Source organism: Trachemys scripta, chromosome 1, assembly GCF_013100865.1.
Source record: "Trachemys scripta elegans isolate TJP31775 chromosome 1, CAS_Tse_1.0, whole genome shotgun sequence".
NCBI classification, from domain to species: domain Eukaryota; kingdom Metazoa; phylum Chordata; order Testudines; family Emydidae; genus Trachemys; species Trachemys scripta.
In genome coordinates this window covers 240,136,054-240,151,302 of record NC_048298.1, presented here as the reverse complement: position 1 = coordinate 240,151,302, position 15,249 = coordinate 240,136,054, and the positions used below count along the sequence as shown (strand labels likewise).

At 41.2% G+C, this 15,249-nt stretch overlaps 1 protein-coding gene across 8 annotated transcripts in view; it reads left to right on the top strand.

Annotated features, from left to right (window-relative positions):
• ARHGEF7 (Rho guanine nucleotide exchange factor 7) overlaps window positions 1-15,249 on the top strand; it is a 202,310-nt gene that overhangs the window by 142,872 nt on the left and 44,189 nt on the right. For all 8 annotated transcript variants that reach the window (XM_034758145.1, XM_034758150.1, XM_034758153.1 and 5 more), the window contains 4 exons: window positions 8,489-8,627; window positions 9,712-9,771; window positions 11,389-11,535; window positions 13,157-13,243. In XM_034758145.1, coding sequence (XP_034614036.1) covers window positions 8,489-8,627; window positions 9,712-9,771; window positions 11,389-11,535; window positions 13,157-13,243 — 433 coding nt within the window. The remainder of the gene's footprint in view (window positions 1-8,488; window positions 8,628-9,711; window positions 9,772-11,388; window positions 11,536-13,156; window positions 13,244-15,249) is intronic.

Below are 15,249 nucleotides of genomic sequence, written 5' to 3'. Positions count from 1 at the left end.
TTGACCTTCAGTCAGGAAGAAGTTCATCCATAAAGGTCAATTTTTCATACTCATGAGCATGCAAAAATACGGGTTATAATAGAAACCATTTTACAGCATTCATTGTAGCATTTGTTCCAGTTGAATGAAATAATATCAAGATCATACGATAAGCGTACATCCAGTCCTTTTGACGGAAACATTAGGTAGCTGGATTCTACTGCTTCATATTTCAAAAGAAATATCAAGCTGTAAATTGCAGTGAGCTGGTATCCTGATGCCAGTTAAAATTCAACTGAAGTGTTAAGGGATGCAGATACAGTTGAGGTGAACACTGCCAAAATATGTATGTTAAAACACCGCTTTCCTATCAGGACATACATTGGCTTTAATTTCCTTGAATGTTCAGCATGCAATTCAGACTAGCGTTATTGAGTTAACTCTTCTAGCCCCAATGCCGAGAGCAGCTCCCCTTGCTGTGATTTTATTTTATTTTGGTCACTCTTATACTCTCATCGATGAAACCCATCTCCTAGTGTTTAACATAGTCTGAAGTCATGCCAGTTTTTAAAGAGTGAGGTCTTCAAGCCTGATCCTATTAAGGCTAAAAGGAGTGTTGCTATTTACTTCAGTGGGAGCAGGACTGAGACCTATATATGTGCTTATTTTTTCGTCATTTATGTCAGATGTTGAGAATGTCTGTTGGCTTGCTCTCAGTCATCCCTCAAATCTTGGAAGGGAGGTTCCATAGAGGCTCAGAAAGGAGGAAGGCTGCAAGAGTTTTGAGGCTGCATCTATGTTTTGAAGAGATGGGGAAGATTTATAAGGCCTGATCCTCTAAGGTGCTGAGCACCCTCAATTCCCACTGAGGACAGTGGAAGGAGAAGGTGCTCTGCCCCTTTCAGGGTCACGTTCATTTCAGGCTTTAGTCCAACAAATGAAAAAAATAAGTTAATTCAGATTTCTTTAATGCACAGTATAAAAAACTGTAGTGAGTCCTGTTGGAGGCATTTCCAACATCTAGCACACTCTTCACCCGTTTGATCATCCGTTTCCTGCTTCATGCTGGTGTACCCTCTTTTAGTCACACCAACAGACTTCTTGCTCTCTGGAAATCTAGTGTAGTCTGGGTGAAGTGTAATTTTTCAAGCATCAGTTGAAAAAAAGAGAGAGAGCGAGAAAATAACAAGATTTATTTTAAAGGTACATTGAGTGGAGTTAACCTGCTGTTTGCACCAGCCATTGTAAATTCCAGTCTGTATCACTTCCTGTTCATGTTCTTCATAGTTTTCTTCTTAGTCACGTATAGATAGCATCAGCATGAAAAGAGGCTTTTTGTACAGTTACAGTATTGAAATATAGGATGCAAACAATAAACGACTGTTTAAAAAAGCTTTGGGGTAGTTTTTCTGTCTTTTTTTTTTATTACTTTCATTGTGAATAAAACAGTCTTGTTCACATTTACAAAGCCACAAACATACATTGTTCTTCTTTTCTCTGAATTCAAAGTACTAAAGTAGTCAAAAATAAACCATTGAAATAAATGAAAATAAAAACCAGAATCCTAAATTTTCATGAATGAACGTGCAAAAATGGGGGCAATATTTTGTGTAATGCATGCTTAAGTTTGACTGCTGGGACATCTGTTCTTGAGTTGTTGCTTGCTTTCAGACAAGAACTCTCACTTTTCACCTCCTCCATTAAGTTTGGACAGTCTAAACTCATCCTGTTATTCTGTTTCAGTTGTGGGAGTGTAACTTTATCCAGGCATTAGGGTCACTAACCAAGGTAGTATTCCTCCAGTGAATACCGTTCTTTGTGAAATTGGGCCAGTGTTCTTATATGCCAAGGCTTATTTCAGAGCCATCAGCTTCTTTCCCAGGAATAAACCTAACCAGGCTTTTTCTTAAAAAATTCCTGAGTCTTTGTTATGGGGGGAATTTATCAGCTTCATTTTTTTTTAAGCTCTACAAGTAATATGTAAGCTGACTAAGTACAAGCTTAGAGGAAAAAATATTTTTCCTGTAATTTTCCTGTTTACATTGTATGTTTGACAGTTCTTTACATGTAGTCAGGCCTTGATCCGGGAATTTTATGCATGTGAATAAACCCCTTAGCTACTCTCACGTATAATGTCAACAAGGGAGAGAAAAAATTATTAAAAATAGGAAATTATGATTATAAAACTACAGGGGTCTAGATGCAGGTGTCTCACCAGAAACTTCAATCTTTTGATACTGATTAGATTTTTAAAGGTTGCAGTCAACTTAGACGTAAATAAGTTTGATGAACTTTCTGACATGAAGACTATGTTGGAAATCAGTACTTCATATTCTCCCTCATTTCCCCTCTTCTAGTTTGCTACTCTTGTCTCTCACTTTTAGTGCCTGCTAGCGTCCTCTAAGTTCCCTTCTTCCTCTCCACCTTATCCCTTAATGATCTTGTCCGCGTCGCTTCATTTCAGTGGGAGTTGAGTGTCTAACTCCCTTAGGCTGCTTTGAAAATCCCATCCCTATAGGGTGGACCAAGGGTCGGCAACGTTGGCACGCGGCTCGCCAGGGTAAGCACCCTGGCGGGCCGGGCCAGTTTTATTTACCTGCTGATGCGGCAGGTGCGGCCGATCACGGCCCCCACTGGCTGCGGTTCGCTGTCCCGGGCCAATGGGGGCGGCGAGAAGCGGCGCGGGCAAGCGATGTGCTGGTAAATAAAACAGCAGGTAAATAAAACTGGCCCGGCCCGCCAGGGTGCTTACCCTGGCGAGCTGCGTGCCAACGTTGCCGACCCCTGGGGTGGACATTTATGTATTTGGAAACATTGTTAGATAAACAGAAAATTTCTAGCTCCAGGGGGAGGTATTTGAATGTATATAGAAGTAGCAGTAAAGTGAGGGATATTTAAAGATGCATATTCAATGCCTACTAAGTAGCATTGGCTTTGATGAGGCTACTTAGATACATTACTGCACATTGATAACTTGCTTGTCTTCTTGTGAAGGAAGGCACAGGGGGAAGAAGCAGGGGAATGGAGCAAAATAATAAGAAAAAAGGAGACGGGGGGAAAGTGGAGGTAACGAATGGAGACATAATTGGGGAGCGGGAAGGGAATGGACAGGAAAAATAGTCAAGACATGGCATCTGTTTTATTGGAGGCATGAGGGGATGTGTGTGGGCCTGGGGAGGAGTCCAAGCCACCAAATCTATTGTGAGGGAAACTCCAGAAAAAAAGCCCAAGGAGAATTAATATAAAAAGAAGCAGGGAGCTGGAGTTGGACCTTAAATGGCCTATCCATAAAATGAAGGAAACATAACCTATTTGATGGGGGGAAGGAGTGATGACATCTTTAAAAAGAAAAATCGCTTTAAGTGTTTATTATTGTGTAATTGTTCTGAAGAAATATGAGGGGCATAACCTTAATTTAACATTAAGTATGTGGGTGCCAAGTGTGATATATGTACTTAAACTTGTGAACAATGGACTGAAAAAAATAAAAGAATTTTTGCTCAGATTAAAAAACCAAACAAACGAAAGTTTACTTTATTAGATAGTGAATAGCGCATAATCTCAAAATAAATGGAAAAAAGACAGAATAATATTTTCAATACAGAAAATTATTTAGTATCCCAAAAAGAAGCCAGAATCATTATTATTGTAAATATGTTTAGCTTTTTTCTTTGCCAGTGCAAAACTTAAAATGAGTCGATTTTCAATGGTAGATGAAATTATCCTTAATTTAAAGCTTTTAAAAAATATGCAAAACAATATCAATTTTTTTTAGATATTGTGACTTCAGCTTTATTGGATAATGCCTGTCAAGCATTTGCTGTATTTATACCTTACATCCTCACCTTAATAGCAGTTTGGATAAATCTGTGGAGCTCGTACATTAGTTACTCCAAATAATTGGAGCGTGGAATACGGATAAGTTTGAGTCAGAAAACTCTTTGTACCTCCTCCGCTTTGTGTATCCCAGAGACTGCAAGCGTGCAGGCTGATGTCATTCTCTAAGCAACAGTCCCAGAGTAAGGAGCTCTTTCGAGAAATTCAGCACTAGAGAACTAGAAGCTGTAAGACTTAGGTTCATTAAGTGAGCCAAGGTCTTGCTGTAACGTCAGAATGCGATGTTTATGTGCTGTCCTCAGACCCCTCAGCAGTGAGAGTTCATGTTCTATCTACTATAAACAAAGATCTGCTTCAGAAGTGTAAGTTTAAAAAAAAGTCTTAAAAGTGCATGTTTAGCTCTTGGTTTTGTGTCTGATATATTATGTAGCTTTTTCTGCCCTCCAAATTTCTACTGGCAGTCTGAACTTTGAGTGATTCTTTCTTGTTTTAGCTTTTTTCTCATCTGTTTTGTAAAACTGCCTGTTTTGTAACCGTGGAGTCTATTATGGAGCTATACGTACTAAGGTGTGAATATTGATAAATTTTAAAGACAGAAGTTGTAGTGCTGATTTCTAAAAACATTGCTAAGATAGCCTTAGTTTGAACCGCAGACCTTAGGCTAGAAGTTGTAATGATCACTTTATAGAACAAAGGCCTCCAGTATGCTTTTATTCATATACTAATTCTGTAAAATGACACAGGTAGCATATTGAAATAACCCTATTTGTTGTTCTTCAAAAAGCAGGTATTCATGATCAGTTATTCTGAATAAATCATAGGTTTGATCATTTAGCCTTTTAAAAAATATACATTATTCCAAAAGCATAATTGTTACTTTGTGCTCAGTTAAATGATGCTTCTTTTTGTGTGTGCTCTGCTTCTTAACTGTGTCATTCAGTAACTATAGAGGCGATACACTGTGCTAAACTTGTAAGTGCCAGTCAAAATTGCATGATATGACAGAGCCATTGTCTTTGTCAAAACAGCTGTGATCTTGAGCTAACAGCATTGATTTTAGTTCTCATGATCCGGTGGAAAAAGTAAATAAAACTGATGTATGACTTGCAGTTTGTTCCCCAGCTCCAGTAGTGTTGTGTTCCAGCATTGAAAAATATGTTGGATAAACAAGTCATATTTCACTGAGAGTAGATTGTTCTATTATCTGAATGAAGTTCCATTTTGTTTGCATGGTCTTTATCAGACATGAAGAATCCAAGGATATTCATGAAACTGCACATGTAGGAGACTCTTTGATGGGCTTGAACAGACTCCTAATAGGGTCTGCATGCTAGAATGTTTTTGTCTGAATAATTCAATGTCAGTTACATTAAAAGAATAATGATGTACTCGTTTTTTAAAATCCTGCTGTTTGTACAAGTTAGCTTGACAAATCTTACAAGACTAAAGTTTAGACAAGTATTATGTGAAAGAAAACATTGTCATTTTAGGAATGTTAGGAGCAAAACTGTGTAATTCCATTATAATTACATCTATTAACACCACTCTATTAAATGGTCTTTTGATGCGTCCGTTAATACACGTATTTTTCCAGGTTTTGAATCTGTTTAAAATTGGTTTAGGTTTAAAACTTGTGTTCTCATGCTTTGAGCAAATAAACTGATGCAACACTCTGCAAGGTATCTTTTGTTTTGAAGAACAGAGACTAACTCAGAAAATACTGTTGAAGTCAACAAATACAGGAAGGAATCACAAAGCATACAATGGAAAAAGTTAAGGATAATATTTGTCTTTATTTCAGGGGTCATGGGTTTGTATGGGGCAGTATTTCATACTGGCTCTTCCCCAATACCCTGCCAAATCTATGGCCCATTGAAACCTCCATGGTGCCAAAGTCAGAAACAATTGGAACAATAGTATTTTCTCCCAAAATATTTGGCCAGCACAAGGAGCAGAAGTTTGTGTTTTGGTGGTGGGAAAGGGATTCAGTGATCATAATTGCTCTACAGTAAGAGGACCTGGTAAGTAAGGGACATTGTACTTGAAGATAGATCAGCAAATATTATTTATATTATGCCATCAAATGTAAACAACCGTGTGCAGTGCCTATAATGTGCTGAATGATGAGGGGCAAGGATTTTTGTATAGTATAGTCTAAAGGTACATGTTGGTGCTGTACAGACCAGTACAAAATAGTTAAAAGTGTGGGCTGTGATCTTTGTGATTGGAATGCATCATGGAACAGATGAGATTTTTTTTGAGGAGCAAAGGGAGGCTGCCCAAACATTGAATTGGATAGTGTTACATGAAGGGGGGTGGAGTAGCAGACAATGTGAAGGAAGTAATTTATAAGGGAGGAGCAGGACAAAGAAGGCAGATAGCGTTCATAAGTGGGGAGTACAAGATCTGAGTAAAGAGGTAAATAATAGGTTTAAACATTTGTCTGATATTCAATAAAGGAAATAGCTATCACTTTGTTCATATTTAGATAAAGGTCACTTATGTATAGTGCCATCCATGGGTATGCCTAGCATTGTCTAGGCAAGTATGAAGACATAAATTCCATTTGGAAGGGAAATTATACTGAGTCTAGAACTAGTAAGTAACAAAACTGCTGGTATGGAGAGGCTATAGACTTTCCATAGCTGCTAATGTAAATTTTATATAAGATCAATTTTTGACAATCTCACCCTTGCTAACTTGTTTGACTTTAAATTGTGTTGTAGTTGGGACAGGGATTGAGCCTTATTTTTGTTTGGAAAACATAATGGCACATCTTGAGTACTATCAGATACAAATAATAATCAGTTACTAAAATCAGTGTGATTTTATGCCAGGTTAGACAGAATTGTTCTGGGAAGTTTAAGGCAGGTCTGATGAGGCATTCTGGAGATTCACATATTAAAATCAGGTAGCTCTACTTCTTGAAAATGTTCAGAAAGTAGTTTTATTTAAATTATATATCTGTTTTGCCTTGTTATAACTCCAACGCAGTTTGGCCTTGAAATCCCTCATTAGTCTGAATCTGCTGAGGTTTTTTTTAGCAAGGACTTGTTTGTTCCTTTAACTGATTTTGAGAGACATGGGGAGTTGATGATGCTGCAGGTCTTGAACCCGAACCCATGGGGTTGTCAAGCGAGAACATTACCCCCTGCCAAGGGTTCCAGAACTGGGGGAGGGGGCCATGGCCCATCCACTTTTTTCTACAGTCCTCCCCGCGCTAGTCCCCCCTGGCCAAGCCGGCAGCTGGAGCCTGGCTGGGGAGCCTGGGCAGCATGGGGCGCTGCACCATGGACTCTCCACCTGCCCAAGGTGGGGTGGAGGGGTGAGAGCAGCATCCAGCCCATGTTCCTGCCCCGGGCCCCCCACCCAGGGCAGGTGGAGGGTCTGTACCACAGCTCCCCACAGCTGGCTGGCCACGTGGCTCTTACCATGGCTGAGCAGCAGCTCCAAGGCCCCGTCCCCCAGTCAGAAACAGGTCAGGGAGAGCCGCACGGGCAGCTGTAGGGAGCTGCAAACCCTCCACCTGCCCTGGGTGGGGGACCCCCGGGCTGGGACATGAGCTGGGGGTTGCTTTCAGTCCCCACCCCATCCCAGGCAGGTGGAGGGTCCACGGCTCCCGATCAGCTCCGGCTTTGTGGCTTGGCCGGGGGCGGGGACGGGGCCGGAAGGGGCCACAGGGGGAGGGGACCCTTAACCCCCCCACTTTTTGGAAGGCTCCACCACAGCTGCCCCCTGCTGCAAGATCACATGAGGGAACTGATCTAACACCCCAAAGGCAGAGGCTACACCTACTGTCAGCTGGGTCAGGTGACCAGCAACAGACTGCTGATTGAACCAGGCATAAAGCTTCCTGTCTCACCTCTAGTCTGACCCGCTAGGCCAGGTGCTGACTAGATTATTGAGACCAGCTTTCTCCTTTCTTGCCTGCTTTCCTCTCCTTGCTCCTGTTATCACACCTTGATTCTAGTTCCTGTCTCCTCACCTGGTTTCCGCTTCTTGCTCCTGGTTCCTGTGTCCCTTCCCTAATTCCAGTGACTTACTCTGGTCTGATCCTTAGCATGACTTCTAACCCCAATTCCAACCTACCCCTTGGTGTGACCCTGGCACTGACACTTTGTGTGGCTCCTGACTCTGACTCTGGATTCACCCTTGATATCACCATGACTTCTGACTGTGACCCTGACTCCGCCCCGGCTCTGATCACTAGTTCAGACTGCCCAGTTACAGGACCTGACAGGGACTAATTAGTTATTTAAAAGAGATTCATTTGGGAACTCCAGTAATTCCCAAATCCACATGTCAACTTTCAGGGAATTTAGGTATAAAACATTACAGAGAAAACAAAAATAATAAAAGAATCTGCACGCATGCTAATAAGCTTATCAGAATTCATCCGAGCTCTCTCAAGCGCTCTGGTAAGTGTAGTTTTTTAATACCCCACCCTAGGGGTATCCTTGTATTACAAGTTCATCAGAGTTTCATCTCGAAATGCTAAACAATCAATAAAAATACATATTTTGTATTTGAATTACTTCTGGTTTATTTTCATCTCTTGCTGGCTCAGGCAAAATTCCCCTTGAGCAGAAGGATCAGAATAATCAAAAGTCTAATTTATTTTTCATCTGTTGATAATTAATTCTTCATTTGTTTCAATATTTTGCATGTGCAGTGAGGAACTAGGAGAATTTATGGAAATGAAAGGTGCCAACAGCCCTGGGATCCTTGTATTGACCACTGGCCTCAGCAAACCTTTCATGCGCCTGGATAAATACCCCACGTTACTCAAAGAGCTTGAAAGGCACATGGAGGTATATCTTATCAGCATTTATGTTCCATCTTAATGATGATTTGACAACAGTTATTTTAAGGGTACATGTCAAGCATGTTGGGCCCCAGATTGCAGATTGTGTTCCTTGTCTCTCCTTCTCTCCTTTCTGCTTTCTGAACAGTACTCCAGTCATTTAAAAGAAAAGCTGGGGGGTGGGGGGAGGTAGAAAGCACTATCACTCATAAAGTGATAGTATTGGAGGTACTGGAACACCGTGAAAAGTGCCAAAATGGCGTTCCGGCACGACTTGAGCCCTGCTTCTAAAATAAGAGAGGCAGTAGGCTTAAAACTCAGTGTAATCAGATTAACTGAAAAACTCAGTAAGCGTAAAGCAAAACCCACCTAGGAATCTGAATTTCTCACTGATGGATCTGATCCACAAGATCTCCAGGTGGATTGTGTTCTGAACCGGTCTCCTAAAAACTGTAATTAAGACTATTCTAGGTTTTATCTTACAAAAAAGAATTTTTTTTTCATAGTAATGGTCTAGTCGTTCAAACGCTCGCTGCTTGATCTAGTCTCACTTACTTCTGTTGGACTATGCCTGACAATGAGACCTGGAAGTGTTCTAATGTGGTGGTGTTTGAAGGGCCTAAATTTGCATTTAAATGTTTTATTTAAAAAAAAAAATTGAAGGGGTGTAGTTGGTGTGTCATGTATATGATTTGCCAGCTCTGATAGTGTTCTATGTGAGCATAACCTGAAAAGAAGAGCGTGGTTTAACTGTGACAATAGGAAAGGGCAGAAACACGGGCTGGAGGCTGCTCTGGGAGTACTAATGGCAGAAACTTAAGTTTGCAAGTAATCCGTTGAAATCTAAGTCAGGTATATTTTTCCAGACACTGTCTCTTGGGTTCATGAAAGAATAGCATTAGTAGTAACATCATGAGAGTTTCTGCATTCTTGCTACAAGTGTTATATCAATGGAAGGAGGCAATGAAGATGGCATAAAGAGGAGAACAAAAGGGTTGTTACAAAGTTGTCTATACTGTAGTTACTATGCCTCCTAGGAAACATTTAATTACCATCACCGGGAATTACAGTACTATTGTTTTTGTCTTTAGGATTATCATCCCGATCGACCAGAAATTCAGAAATCTATGACAGCCTTCAAAAACCTTTCCGTAAGAATTCTGAAGAGTAGATGTGTATTTATTTGGGAGAATGCTTGCTAATTTCATGCCCTGTAAAAGTTTATATTTTGACATGTGAAATCTTTAGAAATGTAGGGCTTGCTGCTATGCTCAGGCATAGTGAAGTGTGTGGGAGGTTTCTGCTGGCAGCCTGTTCCAGCTCCTTCATTCTTGTTTGCCCAGCCCCACTGGAAAGTAAGGCAGTACATTAGCAGCCCTAACTTAATATCAGTTGAAAATTAGGTGTAGCAGAGCTTTGCTTTACCTCTTCCCTTTCCAGTCCACTCCTTGCTCCCAGATCATCCCCGTTTTAGCTTTACACCAGAAGAGGCCTCAACTGCACCAATAACTTGTCTCTGGCCTCCTCCAGCCACTTTATGGCCTCTTTGTGCCACTTAGGGAATGTGGCGATAGTGGGCTAAGAAGTCCAGCCTATAGCGTACGTCCCTAGTGCAAGGGCGCTAGAGTAAAAATGAGCATTACATCACTGAAGCCCAGAATGGATGAGCTGAGAGGTTGGGGGATTAAGACCTGTCAGTTCTAACATGGGTATCCAAGCAAAGAAATAAGAGGTGTGGTTGTTAGTGACATATGTGTGCAGCCCACTAACACTTTTTGTCAACATTGTGTGTTTCCTGTTGGATGGGGCTGCGCCATTAGTGTGACTTTGTTATATATATTTTGTGGCCACTGTGAGACGTGGTGTCCCTTTTTGTGGGTGCTGTAAAAACAAGTAGGAGGAAACAGTCCCTGCCCCCAAGAGTTTCAGACCAGATGAGACAAGTGGGAGAACGAACAGCAGAAAGGATAAGGTAGGGAGTATGAATTAGATCTGTATTCCTGCTTTCTGCTGGGCTAGCCGGTTATTGTTTGGGAGTGAATAATAGACATAACATTAGAAGCGGCTCTATAGGAGAGCCTTGAAGAAGAACAAGGTGGTGACTTTTTAAAGGAACGTTGAGATCATTAAATTAAAAGAAAAGTACACCTCGACCCCGCTATAACGTGACCCGATATAACACGGGTTCGCATATAGCGCGGTAGCAGCGGGGCTCCGGCTGCTGCGGGGAGTCCAAGGCCCTTTAAATCACCTCTGGAGCCCTGCCGCCGCTACCCCTGGGCTGCGGCAGTGGGGCTCACCGGCGATTTAAAGGACCCGGGGCTCCAGCTGCTGCGGGGAGCCCAGGGCCCTTTAAATCACCGCTGGAGCCCTGCTGCCACTACCCTGGGGCTTGGCTGGTGATTTAAAGGGCCTGGGGCTCCCCGCGGCCGGAGCTCCAGGCTCTTTAAATCACCGCTGGAGCCCTGCCACTGCTACTCTAATATAACGGCTTTTCACCTATAACACGGTAGGGATTTTTGGCTCCCCGCGACTGCGTTATATTGGGGTAGAGGTGTAGTAGTTTTGTAATTAACAATGTAAATTTTCAAAAGGTACTTTAATGTAGTCCACTGAAAGAAATATTTCACACTTGAAAGCTTTGTCACTGTGCTTTATTTTATACTCCAAGCTGAGCACTGAGGACAAGTAATTACTTCTGCTGATACTGACTCCTAATACAGTTCACACAGACACCACCTTATTAGCACCTTCCCTATCTTTAACAGGCACAATGTCAAGAAGTACGGAAAAGAAAAGAACTTGAACTCCAAATACTGACAGAAGCTATCCGCTGCTGGGAGGGAGAGGACATTAAAACACTGGGCAATGTAATTTACATGTCCCAGGTCATGATTCAGTGTGCTGGAAGTGAGGTAACGCAGTTCAAGTTTTCATTAAATATTTTTCTGTTCCTCTCTTGCAAGTACAATTAACAATGAATAATAGATTGTACACGGTAGAAACAAGAAGACCACTCCAAGAAAAAAAATATAGACTGAGCAAATTTTATGTAGTATTTTGTTTAACCTAAGTGCCCTTATAAATGGGGGAAACTACTTTAAGATGTACAAGCTCAGCTAAAAGCTGACTAAATCGTATAGCCAGATAGAGTTGTTGGAAACATTATAAAGTCTTAAGGGGTCGTAAGAGAGTCCAAAGTGCAAATTAAAGAGAATTTTCTCTGCGTATTGGTTACATTACAAAATAATTTGCCACGGTAACTATTACTACTTGTAAAAACAATTTGGAAATACTTATTTTATGTTGCTGTTGTCCCAGACATACTCCTCCTTGGTTGATGGGGTTTTTGGACACCTTCCTCAAATATTAAATATTAAAAAGACAAAAATCAGGGGACTGAGTGACTCTGGGGAATTGTAATGCCTTTCACCTTGAGGTCATTGGTTTAATGCCAGCTCTGCTTTGTAGTGATTGGAAATCTTTACTTTCTGACCCATGTGCAGTGTCCTATATAAAATAATTGAAGATCTCTGTCTCAATTTCCTAATACACAAGCAACCATATCACAAAAGCTATCACCATAGTTGACACTAATTGACAGGCTTGTTGGCAGAGAGGCCAAAGAACTGACTGGACCTGAATTATGAATTACTCTCTAGGGGTAGTCTCTGTGTCACGATTGAGGCCGGACCTATAGCCAGCTAAATTGACGTGGGAAGGCAGGGGAAAACTCAAGGAGTGGGGTTGCAAAGTTTTCGCATAGAAAAATTTAAAATATCAGATGCACTATCCTGAATTTTAGAAGATTTTAAAACCATTTAAAATCAAAGCTTGCACCAAAAAAAGTAATGGTACAAATCCAGATTTCTGCCGTAGGGGAACTTGCCACTGTAGCAAGTTAGGTTCTTTTATAACACTCATAAACATACGTCTTACCCAACAAAACCCCAGACTCCCTCAAATACTCTGTTTTTTCTCTTATCAAATGCATATGAAAACATTGGGCTGGATCCTCAGCTCAGGTCGCTTAGCTTATTGGCCATGAATTTATAAGTAGCTATGCATTTTATCCCAACTGAGGAACTGGCCCATAGTATACACAAATATTCAAAAACTCCATTTAGAATACTTTGGATTAAGAGAACTTTTTGGAGGGGCAGAGAGGGAAAATGGTAAATATTTTGCTTAAAAAGAAAGACAACTCCTAAATAGAGATAGCTAGCCTGAATGAAATGTCTCATATGCAACAGGAATCCCTTGAGTGGCAGTGTAGTCAGTTGCTACTGTTGAGGTTTATTTCTTCAAGTAACTTGCATTATAAAAACCTGAATACAAGAGCTTGTCACAAACCTTTTTGAACAGAAAATTGAGTGCAGTTTGACTCCTCTTATTGCTAAGTACATATAGGTTTAATTTTGCTAAAAGTACATTAGTATTGGTACTACACCAGTAAATGTTTTAAATAAAAAAAAGTTAGGGTCTACTGAATTATATTTATTTTATTTTTAATTATTTTCTTTGTTTTTTCATAAGGAAAAGAATGAAAGATATCTTCTTCTCTTCCCTAATATTTTGCTTATGTTGTCTGCCAGCCCTAGGATGAGTGGCTTTATCTATCAGGTAAAACAGATGTTTTAAACATGGTTATTTACAGCAAACTTAAAAAAAGCTTTCTAAACTTCCTTTCACTTCTCTTTCTATATGTATTCAGTATGTATATGTACTCTGAGAGACAGAATTGTCCAGCTATTGGGATCCTGGATTGAGAGTCAGGAGACCTAAGTTCTGTTTCTGCCACTGATCTGCTATATGAACGTAGGCGAGTAACTTCATCTCTGTCCTACTATTTCCCTACTACTGATACTTTCTTTTGTTAAGTGCTGTTAGATTTATAAAGGAAAACGCGATATAAGAGCTTATTAATAATAATACATAAACTGTTAAGCATCCAGGTTGAGAAGTCAAGCACTCAGAAGTCAGGAAATGCCAAAATTAAGGTTGCCCATGCAACCTTCATTCAGTCTCCTTACGTGTATGCATTATGATGCAGTCTTCAAGTCTATAATCTCATACTTTTTTTTTTTTTTCCAGAAGTCCCCTTTTTCATTTAGTGTTTTTTATAGTCCACATTCACAGTGTGGCCCCAGGCCTTATTTGACGTTCACTGTCCAAATTCTGAATTTACTTCTGTCCCTACACCAAAATCCCCTTCCCCATCCTTCTTCAGGGACCCATCTCATGAGAGTTTTCTCAGATAGGAGATAGGCTCCCATCTTCAGCTAGGAGCCGTATACCCCTTCCCTCTTCAAGGTTTCTATTTGAGATACTTCCTCGTTCCCAAGAAAAAGGGCAGATAGACCCATCCTAGGATTTCAAACTACTGAACGTCTTCATAGCTGTTTGAGATTAAGGATAACCATCCTAATCTCTACAATCCCCTCCCTCAACAAAGGCGACCCATTTGCAGTTCTCAATTTGAAAGAAGCCTATTTTTATATAGACATTCACCCTGTCCAGAAGAAGTTTCTCTGCTTTACGGTGGCCTAGATAATTACCAGTACAGAGTCCTTCCCTTCAGTGTCTTGATGGCCCCAAGGACATTAATGAAGGTACTCTCTGGTAGCAGCATACTTCCATTGCCAGGGCACCCTCGTGTTTCCTTATCTTGATGACTGACTTCTCGCAGAGTAATCATCTCAGGAAGTCCAGTGGACAGCACACTCCCTCCTCAGCCTCCTGCAAGCCTTAGGGCTTCAAGTAAAGCTAGAAAAAGTCCACTTCAATTAGAGTTTCTCTGGGCTTGACTTCAGTCAGAGCTTACTTACCTCAGGACAGACCTGATGATGATGACAGACCTCCTTGCCCAGCTCTGACTGAGTCCCCAGATGACAGCTTGTCCTGTCTGGTCCTTCTTGACCACATGGGTGGCTGCATGTACATAACACCCTTCTCTAGGCTCCTTCTTCGTTGCTTTCAGGAATGGCTATGCACAGTATAAGTGAGTTGTGAACCCTCAGATCGTTCTGTCTTCTTTCACCTGGTGGGAAAACGAGAAAGTCCCCTCTTTCCCTTAAAGAAACTAATCACATGCACCCTTCCTACTAGATTGGGAAGCACATCTGGACAACCAAGTAGCGCAAGGTTCTTGGACCCAAAAGGAATCTGAGCTACACATCAGTCTACCTGAACTTTGAGTAGTGCAGGAGGCTTGCAGAAGGTTTCTGCCTTTCCCACATTTCCATTGTGTTCTGGTCATGTTGCACAACTTAACTTAACAGTTTTATACATAAACAAGTGCAGGGGGTAGCAAGGTCTGCCCATGTTTGCACAGAGGCCATCAGGCTCTGGAATCGGTGCCCCTGACACCAGGTCGCCCTCTCAGCAGTGCGTTTTCCCAGAATAATGAACACCTTAGCAGATAGTCTCAGCAGACATTTCCACAGGCAGCACTATTGGGAACTTCACAGCTCAGTGGTACTGAACATCTTCCAGCTTGGGGGTGGGGGTGGGGGAGGAGTCACCGTCATGGGACTTCTTTGCACTCCAGGTAAACAAGAAGTATCCAGCCTATTGCTCCTTTGCTATTCAAGGGCACATTTCCAGAGGGTATTCATTTCTGGTTCAGT